Source organism: Trachurus trachurus, assembly GCF_905171665.1.
Source record: "Trachurus trachurus genome assembly, chromosome: 17".
NCBI lineage: Eukaryota > Metazoa > Chordata > Actinopteri > Carangiformes > Carangidae > Trachurus > Trachurus trachurus.
In genome coordinates, this window is record NC_139900.1 from 11,537,625 (window position 1) to 11,557,246 (window position 19,622).

General features: G+C 42.8%; 1 protein-coding gene across 1 annotated transcript in view; it reads left to right on the top strand.

Annotated features, from left to right (window-relative positions):
* Window positions 1-19,622, top strand: part of mtcl1 (microtubule crosslinking factor 1) — a 92,921-nt gene that overhangs the window by 27,365 nt on the left and 45,934 nt on the right. The window contains exons 4-5 of the mRNA XM_083991185.1: window positions 14,396-14,455; window positions 15,641-17,032. Of these exons, the coding sequence (XP_083847311.1) occupies window positions 14,396-14,455; window positions 15,641-17,032 (1,452 nt within the window). The remainder of the gene's footprint in view (window positions 1-14,395; window positions 14,456-15,640; window positions 17,033-19,622) is intronic.

Below are 19,622 nucleotides of genomic sequence, written 5' to 3' on the forward strand. Positions count from 1 at the left end.
CGCGACCTCCTGCAGACACGCACATATACACACACACACACACACACACACACACACACACACACACACACACACACACACACACACACACACCCACACACACACATACAGAGGGAGCCAGGCATACTGTGCTCATGCTGCTGCACAGGGTGATGTATACCCTCTGCATGTCAGCGTAGGTCTCTATAGCTTCCAATGTCGATTCCTGAGAGCATTACTGTGTCTCCCAGTCCTATTGGCTGCTGCTGCAGGACGCACACGTCAACAGCAGTACTGTCGACACCTCATACAACACACCGGCCTTTTATTGCCACAGGTTTATTGCAAAAGCACTAACAGGTTTATAACAATGCAAATATGCTTCTTAAGCCTTTCTTCCTCTTTGTTTGATAAGAAGATGACTGGAAAATGTGTAATTTGATTTGTTTGAGACAAAGTGGACAGATGGTCTTCAGTCCAATAATCAGTTAATTTGATTTTTTTTTTGAAACGATATGGATCAAGGATTTCCTGGGTTGCATGGCAATCGCATTTAAAGCCATAATGTTATGCTGCGTGCATAACAACAGAGCAGGAGACGGACCTGACACCAAGGACGTCTTTTTTGTCCTTGTTTTAGTTTATATTTGGAATTAAGGTAAAGCTGTGCATGTGATATACAACCTAAATGATTCTCATCACTTCTCTGCTTTTGACATTTAGAGCAAACACACTGATCTCATGCACATTATGCATCCATTTACACTTAAAGTCATACATATATGCACATTTACACTATTGTACACACCTCTATTTGATAAAATTATTATTGCAGTCAAGAGATTAAGAAGAGGAAGAAAGATAAAGAGGAGAAATGGATAAATAGCTGAATGACATATGAATTCTTACTTTCATTTAAAACCTCACACAGCTAAAGGGAATTCATCGATTCACTTAAATCTAAATGATTATATTTCATCCCAGGTTTCTCAGCAGCGTTCATGCCAGAAGTCTCAAAGCAAAACGTTAACTTCTCCATCACAAACATACTGTAGTATATCATGAAACAATGAGCGGAAAGACTCTGAAACACTCTGTTGTGGAGTGGAGCTGCAGGGTTCATGATGATCCTCAGTAGCTTCGCCACTAAAAGCAGCATCACGCAGTCATTTGATCCATTATTAATGTAAAAATATTGATAAGTGCAGCTTTAAGATCACGTGTCTGTGATGTATGTCTCATTTTAACCACTGCTGTGCTTTATGTCAAACAGGCCCATGCATCTTCATGTTTCACCAAATACACAACATTTTGCAACAACGACCTTAATTTCACTGTGTGTGTGTGTGTGTGTGTGTGTGTGTGTGTGGACTTTTCCGCCTCCTCTCTGGTTTCTAACAACCAGGATTTCATATTTCACCACAGAGGTGAAGAGCGTTCTCTGGACACAGCTATTGATGTCAAGACGCAGGAGTGATAGAGACGCCCAGAGTCTGTTTACAAGATGCTCACATCCACCGGGGGTTTGGCCTGACATTGGAGTGACCTCGGCTCAGACTGCTGCATCCCGCCCGTCTCGCTGCTGCTGCCAAATAAAAGCGTGAACCCCACACACACACACATGTGGCAGAAGGATACACCGACACAAAATGCACCCACACACGTTCTCAGACACATGTGGGAGACTGATGATGATACTGCAGATAGACACACACACAGTGTACACGCCGCCACACGTGTGCACATTGTCTGAGCAGCGCAGCGCTCTCTACTGGATTACTCTAATTCAGTCAGCTTTGATTGGTTTAGGGCTCTCTGGAAAAATGCAGCAGCAGTAGCTTCGCTGCAGCGACCTGTGGTGGTGTTAGTAGTGGGGTGAGGGGTAGGGGGGGGGGTTTGTGCACCATTTTCAGCAGCAAATTCAATTTCAGTGGGTTGCATGGTTCATATTTGGCTGATGGAGCATATCCAGTGGAAGTATATTTAGAGCACTGCAGGTGCTACAAGCCAAAGATTGATCGTCCTTATAAAAATAACACGGTGCCTGTAAATCATGTTGCAGCAGCAGCTTTAAAAGAAAACTCGTGCATCACATGCGTCAGAAGAACACGTCCTTGGATGGAAAATTTGAAATTGAATTAAACAACTCAAAGAGTGTTGGACTCTTCTATGCATTCAGACAAGTGTGAGTGTGTGTGTGTGTGTGTGTGCCGCTGCATTAATTAATTTATTGAAACGGATTACAGTCCAGATTGAGGGCTCATTCATCCAGATCTCACTAATATAATCTGCCTCTAAACATTTCACAGCGACTTATCTCCCTGAGCTCTCCCGCCGGGTGAGCGATATTTATTCTGTTGTGTTGGAGTCTTAGGCTCCTCTGTCAGGGTTGAGAAGGGGGTTTATCTGCATCCAGCGGCCGTCGCAGCTCCTTTTGTGCTCCACTCCCACAGTCGCCCCCCCCCCCCCTCGATGAAACAGCCCACCACCCCATCATCCTCACATCCATCCATCCCCTCCAATCCGCCGCCCCCTTTTCGCTGGTCACACCACACACTTCCCTGTTAAATCCCATTACCAGAGCCAGACGCCACCCTCTGCACTGTATTACAGTCTTTCAGTAAAAAAAAAAAAAAAAAATCGTAAATAGGCCAAGCTGTTGAGTACAGATGCTGCTGAAAATACACTCGTCGTGTTCCCATTCTTACACATCCTCCACCCCCGAAATATTTTATTCCTCCCTCCTCCTTTGGGATTTTTTTCCCTTTTTTTTTAGTGATGTCACTGCACGATGTCATCCGGCGCCTGTTCCAAAAAAATGTCTCAGTGTCTTACGCAAACAGGCGTGTCAGAGTACACAATATTCTCAGTTTCCCCTGTGAACCACGCACCAGTTTTTCCAATGAGAGTGTGACTGTGAGAGCAGCAGCAGCAGCAGCAGCGATGTCAGAGCTCCACTGTGCAAATGTTGCCCATTGAGCCATTTGCTTTTACTCATCTGTTGAATATATAGTTTCCCCCCGCACACCCCCTGAGACTCAAAACACACTATAATGGCTCCTGCTGACACCCCCACTGATGGTGGCACAGAGGGCGGAGTGAAGCTGGAAGTAGACCAGAGGGGACTCGGCTGTGGAACGCCCTGACTGGAGATCTCAGGCAGGCAAACTCTGTGTCCTGTTTTAAATCACTTCTTAAAACTCACTTTTATCGTCTGGCCTTCTTAAACTGATTCTTTTTTGTTATTTATTCTGTATTCCTGTATTTTAATGTTATACTGTCTTGAATTTTATATTGCACAAACCATTTTATTGTTAAGCACCTTGTAACTTTGTTTTGAAAGGTGCTCTATAAATAAAGTTATTATTATTATTATTATTATTATTATTATTATTATTATTATTATTATTATTATTATTATTATTATTATTATTATTATTATTAAGTAGCTGTCACACATTTGTGTACAGTAACTGGATTTGTGAGGAATTTCAATTGATTCATCCTGACCTGCACAAAATGAATCCTGATCTAATTATGAACCAAACCAAACTCTAATACTGATATTCAAAATCGTCTTAAAAACAAAAAAAATGACCATGAATTCACCATAAACTCAACACTTCTGTAGCCAAAATCTATAATCCTACATCTAAATTTAGCTCTTTCAGTGAAGCTGCTGCACTGGTACAGAGGGAGGATTAGGCAAAAAAAACAAAACATCACCCAGTTAAACCTGAATATGCACCTGACTCGCCTATTGTCGCAACTTGTTTTATTATTGTCATGTTGTCTAGCCATGCACACACACCGTGTCCCTTAATGCAGTTTAAGAAAACACATGCAAATGATTCCTGATGTGATTCTCGCGTTACAGCTTTGCAGGAGGAAGAGATGAGGCGGTATCTCCGGTCTGAACGCTGCTGCTCAAACCCTTAAACTTCTAACAAACCTAAGTCTTTGCCATGAAATGACACTGAATCAATATCCAGTCCTAAACCTCATCTTAACGCTAACCTTCGTTTTTTTTAAGCCAAATCCAAATCTCTTTTTGCGCAGTCGACTCCTCCGGTTCCTACTTTCCGCTTTAAACCCTGATTCTCATCTTCACCTCCAAATATAATCCGAAACCTTCAAATTTAGGCCTTTGAAGGTGTTTTTTTTAGAGGCTGAATGACCTCGTTCTGATGGTCTGAAGTCCAGCTGGGCCTCAGAGGGACAGAACAACACACACACAGAGAGGGAGAGCTTACATTAGCCGTCCCCTGCATTTCACATGTCCTTCACGGGTGACGTGTGTGAGGCCAGAGTAAAGAGGAAGGACAAGTGGGAGATAGAAAGAGGAGAGAGGAGTGAAGAGAGTAAAAAAAAAAAGGGATGCAGGGTCCAGGTGGGAGGTGCAGGAGGAGGCCAGTGACACACAGACTGTCACCCATCACTCAGAGACAGAGAGAGAGCGTGAAGCCCAGAGCGCCGGCCTCACTCGGTCCCAGCAGGGTAACGACTGTGTAACTACAATCTGCTAATCCCGCCGGCTGGCAGAGACGCCCAGGGGAGTAAAACCAGCCACACCAGTCACACAACCAGCTCCACACCAGCTGCAGCAGCCTGCATCACTGACTGACTGAGTGATGCAAGTGTGTGTTGTGCATCAGTGTGTGCATGCGTGTGCAGCTGTGTGTTTAAGTGGAATAAATACTGTACAATCACACAAAGAGAACGTGGAGTGTGTGTGTGTGTCGCAGACCGAGGCTTTTATTTAAATGCAGTGACATTCAGGAGGAAAAAATAACCTCAGTTAAAGTAAATTCATTAACGATTCATCTGTTCTTTTGATTTCTCACAGCACAAGGTGACATCTCCAGATTCTTTCTTTTATTCCGTTTTCAGTAAGAAAAAACAGGCAAAAACTGATTTATAAGCAATTTAGATGATTAGTTTAGTTTTTTCATAAAATACTTTGTTATATAAATATATTGAGTTTTTTTTTTTCCAAAACAAATCAATACTTTTAGTTTAAGAAATGCTATCATCAATATTTCAATTTTGATAGTTAATATGTTGCAAATGTGTTCATCAAAGTACGTATACTGTACTGTATATTCACAGTGTATATAGCATAACAAATGGACCAATTGCATTGTGGGTGATGTAGGCACCAGGTTTTTTTTTTACAAAGAAAAGGAACATGACGTCTCTAGTTCTGCTCATCGGCTTTGATCCTTTCAATAAGACTGTGCTAAAAAGAGAGAAAGCAGCACCAGTGACACACACACACACACACACACACACACACACACACACACACACACACACACACACACACAGTCTGTTTGTATCTCACTGTGCAGCAGGTGTCAGAGGCCGACGTCTGAGAGAGACTCAGGAGGAGGCCGAGGTTCAGTGTCGGGCTTGAGGATGCTTCAGTTCGGAGCTGCACCATCTGCTGTGGGGATAAAAACTGTGACCCACAGTCACGACCTCTGTGTGTCTCTGCTCTGACTCCTGCTGCACTGTTTGTGTGACCTTGCTTTGTACAATGCTAATCTTATTGATCCTGTACAGACCGGACTATTAGGATTATGATTATAAGTGTGTCACTCCACTAAAACACACAGCCCTTCCCTCTCCCTCTCCTGTATAATAGTAGGGACATCGAAAATCATGATCCAGTTTAGTTACTGTTTGCAGGCTCATGCTCCTGTCAAATAGGAGTTTCTAGCCGTACTGTAGCTGATGTTTAAAGAGGAACTAACGCAGCCTCTCTGCCTTCCACGTAGCGTCTCTTGGCCAAAAACCAACCTCCAACCCGGTGTCCCAGCTCTCGTCTCTATGGCACCGCAACACAAACCAACCCTAACCCATAATCTCTTATTTATGACGGATAAGACTACGCAAATATACACGTCGTAACATTGTATGTGATATATAAAGTCATGTACCGCTCAATTGATTGATTTCTCGCCGGCTTTGTTGTAAACAGATGCACATGGCCGGGAGGAGGGTTAGCAAAACAGAGGAAAAAGCGCAGTTCCCTTTTAAAGAGGAACTAAGCAGGATTTCTCCCGTGGCTATGCTACATTTTTGCCTTAATTAAAAAGCTCCGGAGTAATTGTGATCGTTAACTACATGACTTGTGACTTGTTAGTGAGAACGGAGGCTCTCTGCCTTCACCTGGCATCTCACGGCTGAAAACCAACCTTGCAACATCAGTGTAGTACCTGGTTGCCGCCCCGGTGTCCCAGCTCTTGTCCCTGCACCCCGTGACACAAACGTGCTCTGTAACCCCTAATCTTTTGTTTATGACGGTTAAGACTACACAAACACACGCACCGTACCATCATTTATGTTATGTAACGTTATCCACCGCTCAATTTTTTGATTTCTCGCAGCAGGCTTCATTGTAAACAGATGCACATGGCCGGGAGGAGGGTTAGCAAAACAGAGGAAAAAGCGACTAGACTTGCGTAGTTGCCCTTTAACTTCATGATGAGCGTACAAGCTATAAGTGGCAGCACTGAATGGTAATAAAATTGACTAATAATAATTAATACCAACATTAAAAAGGTAACTCCTGCCTGAAGGCACATTTGTTGAACATTAGAAAATGTGTGTCGTAATGAGTTCCCTATCAAATGAACTCTAACTGGCACTTAAAAAGTGAGTTTGCGCTGTTGTGTTTGTAGGCTAATGGCTCAGACTAACGACAGTGTGTGATCAGCGTGTCTTTGATCAGGCTGTTGTTGTCTGTCTGAGCCTCAGATCGACTCCTGTAGCACAGTCAACAGGGATCCCTGGTGGTGGCGGTCTGGGGTTCAGAGGAGCTTTGCACAAGATGTCGTCTAATCCGCTGTCTCCCCGGAGAGATTAGCTCTGTCACCGCGGGCTGGGAATTAAACAACGACTGGTGATGGAGATACTGGACCGGGGAGGGGGAGGGGAGGGGAGGGAGGAGGGGCGTTGGGATTGAACCACGACGTCTGTGGATTCACATGTAGCTGTGAATAACAAGAGTAAGCAGTGAATTACAGAGGATTCCTGTAGTTAGAGATGAGGGGATAACGGGACGGTTTGCACAAGTTGAACAAACGTCACTTAGTTATTTTGACATGTGAAATGTAAAAAAAAAAATGACAGGTTAAATATGGGGATAAACAATTGATTTACTTTACTTTAAGGGGGAAAACCGGTCTGTTTTATCCTGTAACTCTTTTTAAACAATAACGTCAAACCCATCATACAATAGCTACGAGGCAAGTTGTTGCCCAAAAAGACTCCGTGCACTATCGAACCTCTTCTTTCAGCTCAGAGCAGAGAGCGGTCTGTTTGAGACTCTGACACAGATTTACAGTATAACAAAGCGTAAAGGCAACAAGAGGGGAGACAAAGAAGCTTGAAGCTCCTCTGTGTGTGTCTGTGTTTAGTAGTAGTTTGTATATTCAATTTTGTGCACAAATTGTTTACAGTTGAGCATCAATCACAATCAGTCATATTCCATAATACAAACCTTAGTTCAACTAGTTCATAAATAGATAGAGAAGCTATCCAGCTTATAAATGCCTATCCTTTAATTCATGATTTCAGTAAAACAATTAGAACTCTTCATGGTTTGGGAGTTACAGAAAGAAGCAAGTTTCCAATAATTAACAAATGAAGCCAAAAAATAAAATAACTAAATAAGAAAATGTGTAGGAAACACTGAAGAAACATGTAGAAAACACTGATTATTAGCAGAAGACCGAGTCAGGAAACATGATTCAGTGCTACATCCTCAAAAATAGATGGAAAATCAGTCATGAAGTTGGACACAGAATCTCTCTCTCTCTCTCTCTCTCTGCGACTCTCACTGCCCACTCTTTGGTTATGTTCATGTTTTGGTGCCGTCTCTAAGCAGGCGCTTCCCTCTCCCCTGTCACCGAGCCAGAGACTGAGTCAAAGTCGGTCCCAGCTCCGGGCAAAACAGGTTCACCCTCACACTTTCCAGCCGTCTGGCCATGAATGATTCACGCTGGTCGACTGGTCCTATTTTGGCTGGAAACAGCTTGAACAGCGCGAGGAGGAGAGAGTTTGCTTTGTTTTTTTCGCCGAGTAGAAACGACGATGAGTGTGGAAGTAGAAGAGGAGCGTTTGTGTGAAACAGTGATGAATAATATTCTGTTCTTCACTTGCAAAAAAAAGACTGAAATCGAGTCAGAATACATTGTTCTTCTTCCTCGAGTGGCAGTTTGAGTCAAGTGGGTTTTGCAAACACTAAAATCTCACTAACTGTGCATTTGCATTGATACTGTATGACAATATTCTTTTAAAAAAAGAAAAATGTAGAAATGCACAGGAGCGACTGCAGCGGTTAATCGACAGCTGTGACCACCAGCGTCCATGCAGAGGTGCTGCTCCCTCTAACTCCTCTGACAGGAACTGTAGAGAGGAGATGGAGCCTTTAATGTCCCACAGTGTCCGTCCCACTGTGGTGGTGATAAAATACGACTTTATTCTCATTCCCACAGACCAACCAGACCAGACTGTTGACAATGTAAACATGTCCCAGAAACACTTTTATGGCGACATAAAATATTTTTTATGAGGCGATACAAAGAGGACACAGCTACACAGGAGACGTCCTCCCCCCTTTTTCCACCTGCTGACCAGCAATTAGTCTCATCCCCTGATTTCTCTTTATTAAGCTTTTCATCCTGTGATGCAGTGGTTTATTTATTTATTTTCATTGTTTATTATTTGGAGGTATTTGGTTGATGGTTTGAGATGTTTTGTTTCTGCTAGAGTGATAAAACTGTTTCCTCAGAGGTGCATTATTTCAACACAATACAGTAGTTATTTGTTTGTTTTTTTAACTAGAGAGTCATTTTGTATTTTAAGCTTTTGAGTAAATCAAATACTGTAACCTTGTCGTTGGTGCTGATGTACCAGATTTTGTCTAATATATTCTTGTATTATTTTGTATTAACGGTGGCAAAATGGGTTATTTGAAGTGAAAACAATGTTCCTCTTGGATAATACTGGTATTTGAGGTGTATCCTGTATTAGATGGTTTGTACAGTATTTCTTTGTTTTAAGGACAAGAACAACACGCAAAAAGTTCAGCAAAGACATTTTGAGGGATAGCATATGTGCAACTATAGATTATATTTCATATTTACATGATAAGATAATATTGATACCAACGTGGTCGCTGCAACATGTTGACTTCCACACGGTATGATTCACATATCAAATGCAAAAGGCAATAACTTGCTGTAAGCAAGGATTTAAAGTAAAAAAAGAAGAAAAAAAAGGAATAAAAAGTGAAGTGCTTTTAAAGTAAAGCAAAGTTCAGTGACTCTTAAATTCTTTTTTTCATGTGTAAATTGAATAATATCTGGACTGTGGCTTGTGGATTTTCACAGTGTGAATCCTCCTGAAGTGTGGCGACTTTGAAATATGACGCGAGTCTGAGATCGGAAATATTAATATCAAATTATGCTTCTTAGAAAGGAGCTCGGCTGTGACTTTACTTATCATCAGTACCTTTAAATAACTGTGCCGGGGCAGCGATCTGTTCCTGGAGCTCTGCTTTTATAGAAGGGGATTTCTTCTTCTCCTTCACTCCCCCCTCTCTCTCTCCATTTCCTCCCTCCCTCCCTTTTTGCTCCCTGCCTGTCTATCTTGTCGCGGTCTTACAGCGCTGCAGCTGATGTTGTAAGAAAAATCCCTGATAAAAATGAATGATTGTATTTGGAGGGTGAGAGGCTAAGCTGGCGTGCAGAGGGCCCTGTTTTTTATCCAGGCTTTGCGTGCGATGCCGAGTTGCCGACTGCAGTATTAGCTACAGGACAGATTTCCCCACTGGACAGGCAGATGCTTTCCCTCCGAGCGCCGTGGAAGCGCCATGTGTCACTGAATCTGAGCCGGGATAAGACGTCTGTCACACCAAGCTCTCAATGGGATCTGGAGCGTCCCGCTGCATCACACAACAAAAGACATGACAACACAACACAACATCTTCATCATCATCATCATCATCGGCGACACTGAGTTTTTCTCCAAACTTACAATACGGAGCAGAATTTATTTAAATCACATACAGTGTCCGTATACAATCTGCCACTCACTCACTCTGCAGAAATAAAACTCACATGGTGGCCAGATGTTGGCCACTGCCCTGTATTACGGTAGACATGGAAATGTTACATAAGACGTCCACATAGATTAATGTTCCTCTGGCCTTTTGGCTTCATATATGCAAGCCACTGTATTGCAGTTATTATTTTAATTTATTTTATTCAATTTTTTGAATTTTGATACATCTCATTTGTAAAGGATTTCTTGAAAAAGGGGTAGTTCACTTCTTTCTGCCCCCTTTCATTCAGGAGTTCCATTATTTTATTTATTATTAGGGTCCGGGCAGCGCAGCTGACAGGACACTATTGTATTCCTAGGAATTCTTCTTCTTCTTCTTTAGGGTCCGGGCAGCTAAGCTGCCGGGACACTATTGTATTCCTAGGAATTCTTCTTCTTCTTCTTCTTCTTCTTCTTTCTTTCTTCTTCTTCCAAGGAAGTCATACTTCCCATGGGTGAAAACTCACCAAACTTCACAGAAACATCCAAACCCATGCCAGATTCACTCAACTCCAAGGACATGTGCCCCCCCCTCCTAGGGGGGGGCACAATAAGCGTTTAAATTTTAAAACTTTAAAAATTCCTACCAAACCAACGGTAGATGCTACAGTGTTGAAACTTCACCACAATGTAGCCTCAATACTGCTGAAACTTTTGTCCACTTAAACTTATTACAAATTATGAAGTCCATCACTCTGTTTTTTTCAATAACTGTAAAACTTTTAAAATGTATCTCCTCCCACAATTTTTGCTCAATTGACACCAAACTTGCTACAGAGCATCTCCAGACTGTCCTCCACAAAACTTGTTTCTCGGATTTTTGATTAAGCAAAAATTTAGCCTACAGTGCATGAAAACGTTTGACTGTAAACACTACTGTAAACATATACCATCAAATTCCTGCTAAATACATTTTCAATCTTCCTGAAAAAAAATGACAATATTCTGGAGTCATGGTTGATGAAGTTTGGCAAATATCAGAATTTTATCTCAAAAACTGAATTTTTGAGAACATTTTGAATTCTGCTTTCATGGGAACAACTGCAGTCAATGTGAGAGTGGAATTTATAAACATCATATTTTCTCTTATGAAGCAAAACACTTATCATTAAAAACAAATCACCAACATTTCCATGCTGTCAAGATGCAATTTATGTATTATCAGATTTTTGTTTAGATGACTGAATTTCTGAAATTTTGACCATTTCATCACAACAGCTGCCCGGGCACTGACTCACCTGAGTGGATAAATGAAGCTACACAGCAGGTCTCACTACCAGCCAATTAGCTCAGTGAGTTAGGAGCTGGTTCTTGGTGTCAGAGATTGTGAGTTCGAGACCCAGCAAGGGTGATAATGATGATGATGATGACAGATCAAAATGTCAGATGTCCTGTGACAATTGTCCTAATGGTGGCATCACAGCAAGCCTCTAAATTTAAAAATCCAAATAGCTTGGACTGGACCATGTGCGAAGGCTCCTAACATCTTAGATTCATAGTAGATGTTTGACTAATACATATCATTATTTTACCTCAAAAACTGATTTTTCTTTTTACTGTGGTTTCAAATCTGCCTACACGACAGAATGGCTTACTCAATTTGTGAAGCCACTGTGGAACTGCCACTTGCCAATTAGCTCAGTGTGATAGACAACAGTCTTTGGTTCCCGAGGTTGTGGGTTCAATCCTCAACTGATGCAAATTGAACATTATAAGGTCAACTGTCTTGTCTTCCTATTCTCCTGTTTGTTGCTCAGAATTGCCTAAATTTGCCCAAAAGTAGCCCGGACCCGACCCATCGCTGCGCAGCAGCTATAATCTTCTTCTTCTTTCTTTCTTTCTTCTTCCAAGGAAGTCATACTTCCCATGGGTGAAAACTCACCAAACTTTGCACAAAGGTTCAGTCCCATGCCAGATTCACTCAACTCCAAGGACATGTGCCCCCCCCTCCTAGGGGGGGCACAATAAGCGTTTAAATTTAAAAACTTTAAAAATTCCTACCAAACCAACGGTAGATGCTACAGTGTTGAAACTTCACCACAATGTAGCCTCAATACTGCTGAAACTTTTGTCCACTTAAACTTATTACAAATTATGAAGTCCATCACTCTGTTTTTTTCAATAACTGTAAAACTTCTAAAATGTATCTCCTCCCACAATTTTTGCTCAATTGACACCAAACTTGCTACAGAGCATCTTCAGACTGTCCTCCACAAAACTTGTTTCTCGGATTTTTGATTAAGCAAAAATTGAGCCTACAGTGCATGAAAACGTTTGACTGTAAACAGTACTGTAAACATATACCATCAAATTCTTGCTAAATACATTTTCAATCTTCCTGAAAAAAAATGAGAATATTCTGGAGTCATGGTTGATGAAGTTTGGCAAATATCAGAATTTTATCTCAAAAACGGAATTTTTGAGAACATTTTGAATTCTGCTCTCATGGGAACAACTGCAGTCAATGTGAGAGTGGAATTTATAAACATCATATTTTCTCTTATGAAGCAAAACACTTATCATTAAAAACAAATCACCAACATTTCCATGCGGTCAAGATGCAATTTATGTATTATCAGATTTTTGTTTAGATGACTGAATTATTGACATTTTGACCATTTCATCACAACAGCTGCCCGGGCACTGACTCACCTGAGTGGATAAATGAAGCTACACAGCAGGTCTCACTACCAGCCAATTAGCTCAGCGAGTTAAGAGCTGGTTCTTGGTGTCAGAGGTTGTGAGTTCGAGACCCAGCAAGGGTGGTGATGATGATGATGATGACAGATCAAAATGTCAGTTGTCCTCAACATGAAACACAAGACAATTGTCCTAATGGTGGCATCACAGCAAGCCTCTAAATTTAAAAATTCAAATAGCTTGGACTGGACCATGTGCGAAGGCTCTTAACATCTTAGATTCATAGTAGATGTTTGACTAATACATATCATTATTTTACCTCAAAAACTGATTTTTCTTTTTACTGTGGTTTCAAATCTGCCTGCACAACAGTGAATGGCTTACTCAATTTGTGAAGCCACTGTTGAACTGCCACTTGTCAATTAGCTCAGTGCGATAGTCAACGGTCTTTGGTTCCCGAGGTTGTGGGTTCAATCCTCAACTGATGCAAATTGAACATTATAAGGTCAACCATCCTGTCTTCCTATTCTCCTGTTTGTTGCTCAGAATTTGCCAAAATTAGCCCGGACCCGACCCATTGCTGCGCAGCAGCTATAATTTATATTATTATTTATTATTTATTAAACTGTTTTTCTTTTCTTTTTTTGAATGAAACGACTAAATGAACTAAACTAATTAAGGACCAGGGCCGGCCCTAGGATTTTGGTGGCCCTAAACAAGATTTTTGTTTGTGGCCCTGCACTCTAAGCGCAAACACCAAATCACTGGTTAAAACTGAATACAGACGTGTTTATGCCCTCTGAGGTTTGAGGCCATTTTCTCGAATTTAACATATTTTCTTAAATTTATCTTTTTAAGATACTTGCAGATGTAACAATACTCAAGTGTTTTATGTCTAAATATTAGAACCTCCGCTGTAAGCACACTGAGGCCAATTTGCCTAGAACACTGTATAAAGAAATAATGCTGGAAATTTGAGGTCTGCTTTTTGAAAAATGTCAAATCCCTTGTGAAAACACACCTTCAGTCATGAGAATGAACTGTTTTTGGTGCTTGAAATAGGATATGAATACAGTAATAGATAAGTGTAGAAAACAAGTCTAAAATGAAATTTTGTAAGGTTGCTTTTTGAGCACAAATGTTGTCATTCTGCCATTCTATTTTCACCAAATGTCTCAAATGTGAGATAAAAGAAGCTGAATATTGACTTCAAATTACATATAAAGCTTGTAGCGTGCGTGCAGACCTCAGGATGTTTAAATGACTTGATGAACCCCGGTACCTTTCTGATCATGTCGCCCCCCACCTAACGGCTGTGGCCCTAAACAACCGCATAGAGTGTTTATGCCAGGGGCCGGCCCTGTTAAGGACCTTATTATGGTATATTGCCAGTTATTGCACGCCTGTATAAACTCTGGCTGTATGGTGTATGTAAGTATCAATAGCATCTTAAAAACTGCAGAGGTCCTCATCATTGGATTCACAGCCTCTTTTATAGCTTTAATCAGAGTATTATAACGTTGTTGGCGTTTTTAATTTTCCCTCTCCATCATGCAGTGACAGCAGCAATTGTTGGTGGGGAATTGATATTTGAAGATCCTGTGTGAAGCGTTTGTGTGCAGTTACATGTTTTACAGCTTTCTTCCTCTCTGCTCTCTCACAGACGGCTCTGAGGAGACGAGGAAGCAGGGAAACGTTCAAAGACAAGAAATCCTCCAGTCAGGTAAAAGACTTTCTGAACACATTTTCCTCAGTTTCAGTATTATTGAGTATTTTTTATTTTGAAGGTTATGCCACTGTTGCGCTCAGTGACATCCTCCTTCATTACTATCATCGTGGGCACTTGACTCAAACCCACTTTACTTTACTAGAGCAACAAATGTGTATTAATCCCCGGCTGACAACAGTCCTCCCTGTGCAAATCCACCATTTGCTCCTGTTTTAACTAAAAAATCTGTGACCTGTTTATTAAAGATTTCACATGTAGAGATGAGCTCACCGACTCGATTGTTGTTATCCGTATCTGCAGATTCTACGAGGCTCCGTAGTGAGTTTGCAGCTCATTGTTTAGGTATCTGGCCTGCAGCTTTACTGTGTTTGTGATTCACTATCTGCTCTCATAGCAGCATTTTTGGCTGCAACAAGCAGCTTTTCTTTTTTGTGTGTCAAAAATCCATTGTGCACCACCTGCCCAGCACCACACAGCAAACAGGCACACTCTGAGATGAGCTGGTGAACACAAATAAGCCAGATATTTCCCTGAGGAGCCGGTAGAGGCCAAATACTGAACCAAAACAGAGTGAATATTGGACTGCAATTCACCAGGTTACCAGATTTACTCCAAATGAATGATAATGTTGCTCCATTTCCGAAAAATGTGTAAATAAGTTAATCAAAGCAACTTAAAGGAGACATATTCTGCCCCTTTTCCACAAATCAAAATATTTCCCAGGTGTCTTAAAGACATGTCTTTGACATGCTTTGGTCTAAATACCCCAAGGATCAAACATCACAGCTCTTTTTTTCATCCGTTTAAAACAGCCCTGTTCAGAACGGCTGGTTTCAGTGCCAGTTCCTTTAAATGCAAATAAACCACCGTTGCCCCGCCCCTTCTACCAATCCCAGGTAGAGGTGGTGTTATGCAAATTCGAAAACTAGTTGCATCATTGTCAGACAACTGAGGGAACAGCTCATAAAACCACACAAATTTTAACCTAGGGAGCCTGAAAGATTTTTTGGTCAATTCTCACATTTTTGGGGCCAAAAGGTGAGGCAAACACACCAATATATGTTAAAGAGCCTTCAAAAAGTGACATTTCCACAACATGTCCCCTTTCAAAGGCGATATGTAGGCCAAAAATCATTTACTTCAGGTTTAAAATGTTGTGTTGTGTCGTTCTCACGCCAGGAGGACAGCGCGGACCTCAGGTGCCAGCTCCAGTTTGCCAAGGAGGAGTCCGGCCTGATGAGGAAAAAGATGGCGAAGCTCGGCCGGGAGAAGGACGAAGTGGAGCAGGAGCTGCAAAAGTACAAGTCCATTTACGGGGACGTGGACAGTCCCCTTCCTCTGGCCGAGTGCTCTGGCGGCGGCCCTCACACCACCCGAGAGGCGGAGCTGCGACTGCGGCTGAAGCTGGTGGAGGAGGAAGCCAACATCCTGGGCCGCAAGATCGTGGAGCTGGAGGTGGAGAACCGCAGCCTGAGGGCCGAGAACGAAGACATCCGGTGTCAGTACGAGAGAGACTGCTTCGGACGGGAACCCTTCTCCAGCATGCCCTCGTCGCCGTACGGTGGCGACGCGCTGGAGTCGGCGAGCGAGCTGCGTCGCCATCTCCAGTTCGTGGAGGAGGAGGCCGAGCTGCTGCGCCGCTCCATCTCCGAGATCGAAGACCACAACAGGCAGCTGACGTCTGAACTCAACCGCTTCAAGTTCGGGCCCAGCAACAGCAGCAGCAGCAGCTCGGCGGCGATCGGCGAGGAGGGGAGCGAAGGAGGGTTGTTTAAACCCGGGAACGGAGGGAACGGAAACGGCTCCAGTGGCGGGATGATGATGGAGGAGCTCAAATCGGCCCGGATGCAGATCAACGAGCTCAGCGGGAAGGTGATGAAGCTGCAGTACGAGAACCGCGTCCTCATGTCCAACGTGCAGCGGTGCGACCTGGCCGCGCACCTCGGCCTCCGCACCGGCAGCCCGCGAGACAGCGACGCGGAGAGCGACGCCGGGCGCAGAGAAGCCGCCGAGGACGAAGAGGCGGGACGGCTTCTCCTCCTCCACCCGAAGCGAGAGGGCCCCATCGGAGGCGAGAGCGACTCCGAAGACATGTTCGAGAAAACGACGACGACCACCTCAGGGTTCGGAAGCATCAAACCGTCGGACGGCAGCGAGCTCAGCGCCACCGAACTGGCCAATCGCAGGAGAGAGGAGCGGGAGTCGTTCAGCAACGTGAAGCGAGAGGCGGAGCGGCTCGGGAAGACGGTCGACCGGCTGATCACGGACACCGACAGTTTGATCTTCGAGGGCCGGCTGCTGGTGACGACGGGAGAGAGTCTGGAGGGAGGGGCCAAACCGGACGCCCAGGTCCTCGACTCCATCAACACGCGCATGAAGGCGTTCCGCACCGAGCTGCACATCTTCATGGAGAAGCTGGACCACGTCGGCGAGGGGCTGAGGGAGAGGACCGACGACCTGTCGCCCATGCCGAACCTCACAGAGTCCAGCAGCTTCCTGTCCACGGTCACCTCCATGTCCCGAGACTCTCCCATCGGCACCTTTGGGCGAGACCTGGTGACGGACTTCCAGGTAAGTCCAGTGCATCATAAACCTCCTGACAGCTTGTTTGTTAGCCATGATGGAGGAGAGAGAGTCAGTACTTTTTTTTACGGCCATTGCAAACAGGATGTTCTTGAGGAATCTTGCATAACAACACTGATTTAAAGGGATAGTTCAACATTTCGGCAAATTGTCCCATTGCCATAATCCCTATAGATTTAGGAGTAGGTTCGTTACCTTTATTTGTCGGTGTAAGTTATTTTTAGAACGGTGGAGCAGAGCCGAGAGCTGCTCAGAGCTATGCTACGGAGGCTCATGGGATTTCTTGGTTTCCCTAATCAAACTCCTCAAGTACACAATCCAACAACTCCACAACGCTCTGGTGGACAAGTTGTGACCTGCACATTCACCACGCTGTGAGATAATAACAGAACGTTACCAGACAGAGTTGTAAATTCATGCAAAACAACTGATGCACGTTCCTGTCGGGGGCAGTTTTTCGGCAAGCAGTCTCTGCATTTGCCTCGAAAATAACTCTGTCTTGTTCTGTTATTATCTCATAGCGTGGTGAATGTGCAGGTCATGACTTGTCCACCAGAGTGTTTTGGAGTCGTTGGACTGTGTATTTGATGAGTTTGATGAGGGAAACCAAGAAATTCCATTAGCCTCCGTAGCGTAGCTCTGAGCAGCTCACGGCTCTGCTCCGCCGTTCTAAAAATAGCTTGCACCGACGATTAAAGGTAACAAACCTACTGCTATGACTATAGGGATTATGGCAATGGGCCAATTTGCCAAAATGTTGAACTATCCCTTTAACATTCAACCTCAAAATTATCCCACCTGGGTGTCCGGACGATATCATGCTGCAGGAAAGAAATACTGAAGCCAAGGGGGGAAAAAAAGCCCATGGAGCCAGATGGCTTTATTGCTTTAAAGCAGCAGTTGGCAAAGTGAAACTGTTTTCAAGATCATGTTAAGTAGTCGACATAATTCAGACAATGAGATAGCCATGAGTAAACCCACTGGTGTATTTATAAATGTAAGAGTTCATTTAGGTTTGATTTAATGGCCCTAAGTGTGCAGTCATTAGTGGAACATTTAAGGCCAAAATAAACTAAATGAGATCCTAAGTCAGCATTGTGTGAAAAAAAAAAGGGCTCTAATTTAAAAAAAAAAAGGGAAAAAAGTGGCAGCGCCGTACGTCTGTAGCGCACACACACTATCCACAGCCAGGCCGCCTGTCAGTGGGAATCTCATTAAGTTGTCTTAAAGGATGGGTTCAGATTTTCTTTTGTTCCAAGTCTGTCTTAATATAATATGTATGTTGAGAGAGTTATATTAGGTCACGGTAATCTGTCCTCCCCTCCAGTACTCGCTGTAGTGTGACAGGACAAAATTGACAGTCCTTGTTCTCTTAAAGGGGAAGTTCACTGATTTTACCTATCAAAGTCTGTTTACGGCTCTATGACAGATGTGGAATAAACTTTTTGTGGCAACAAAAGATGTTTGAAAGAAAGGAAGAAGTTGGAAAATGAAAAAATGTGGAGTCACCAAGAAGTCATGAGTGAGTTACCAGACCCCCTGGAGACCAGCTGCTACTACAGCATAACGCTCTCTGACTGAACTGTAGTCAAGGTGCATTTTGGGTAAGATAAGCATCAGGTTTAAAGACACTATCTCTGGTTCTGCTGCATTGATTTCAAGTTCGTATACTGCGGTAGTCTCTTTTCCTCAGAGTCAGAAAGGCTTTTATTACCAAGAGCAGTAAAGTTCACTTTACAGTGCAAGGAACTTGATGTGTTGTCAGAGGTACAAAAAATAGTAGCATTAAAATAAAATAGAATAAATTAAAAAATACTCAGTAACATTTTAGTACACACTATTAAGCATTAGTTAAGCATTAAATAGTTAAATCATTTATAACACACAAATACTAATTAGTATGTAGTTTATAAACACAGTTAAAAATGTTTTACTCATCATTGATAAGCACTAACTGTGTTTATAAACTACATACTAATGAGTATTCATGTGTTATAAATGAAGAATTCAGTATTTATTAATGCTTAACTAATGCTTAATAGTGTGTACTTATTATAAAGTGTTACCAAATATTCTAGTGCAAGATTTATATACAATAGAATAAAATAGAATAGAATAAAGATAGATACGTATATACAGAATACACAATACCTACTGTAAGACAGTGTCTCTTTGCTGTTTCTTACCAGACTTTATATTTAGCTTTGTTTAAACTTAAGACTGTGTTTTTGCACTGATACAAAGCTGTAGAGTTCGTCCACCCTCTCTCACAGGAAGAGTTTAACTACATCAGGTGAGGATTTAGACTGAAGCAGCCAGTCAGACCAGCGCTTTGGTTTTGGTTTTTATACAAATACAACCCAGTGACTGGAAGAAAAAAGTCTGAACTCATCCTTTAAAGCCTGAACTGGGGGAAAAAAATTGACTTTGAGAGATCCCATACAGTAGCCGCCCCCCCCCACCAACACCACCACAGCCCCCCCTCCCCACCACCACCACCACCACCAGACGTCCAGTGCCAGTACAGGGCGACATGTCAGGCCCCTCCCCCTCTGCTCCACCATGAGCCACCCAGCTC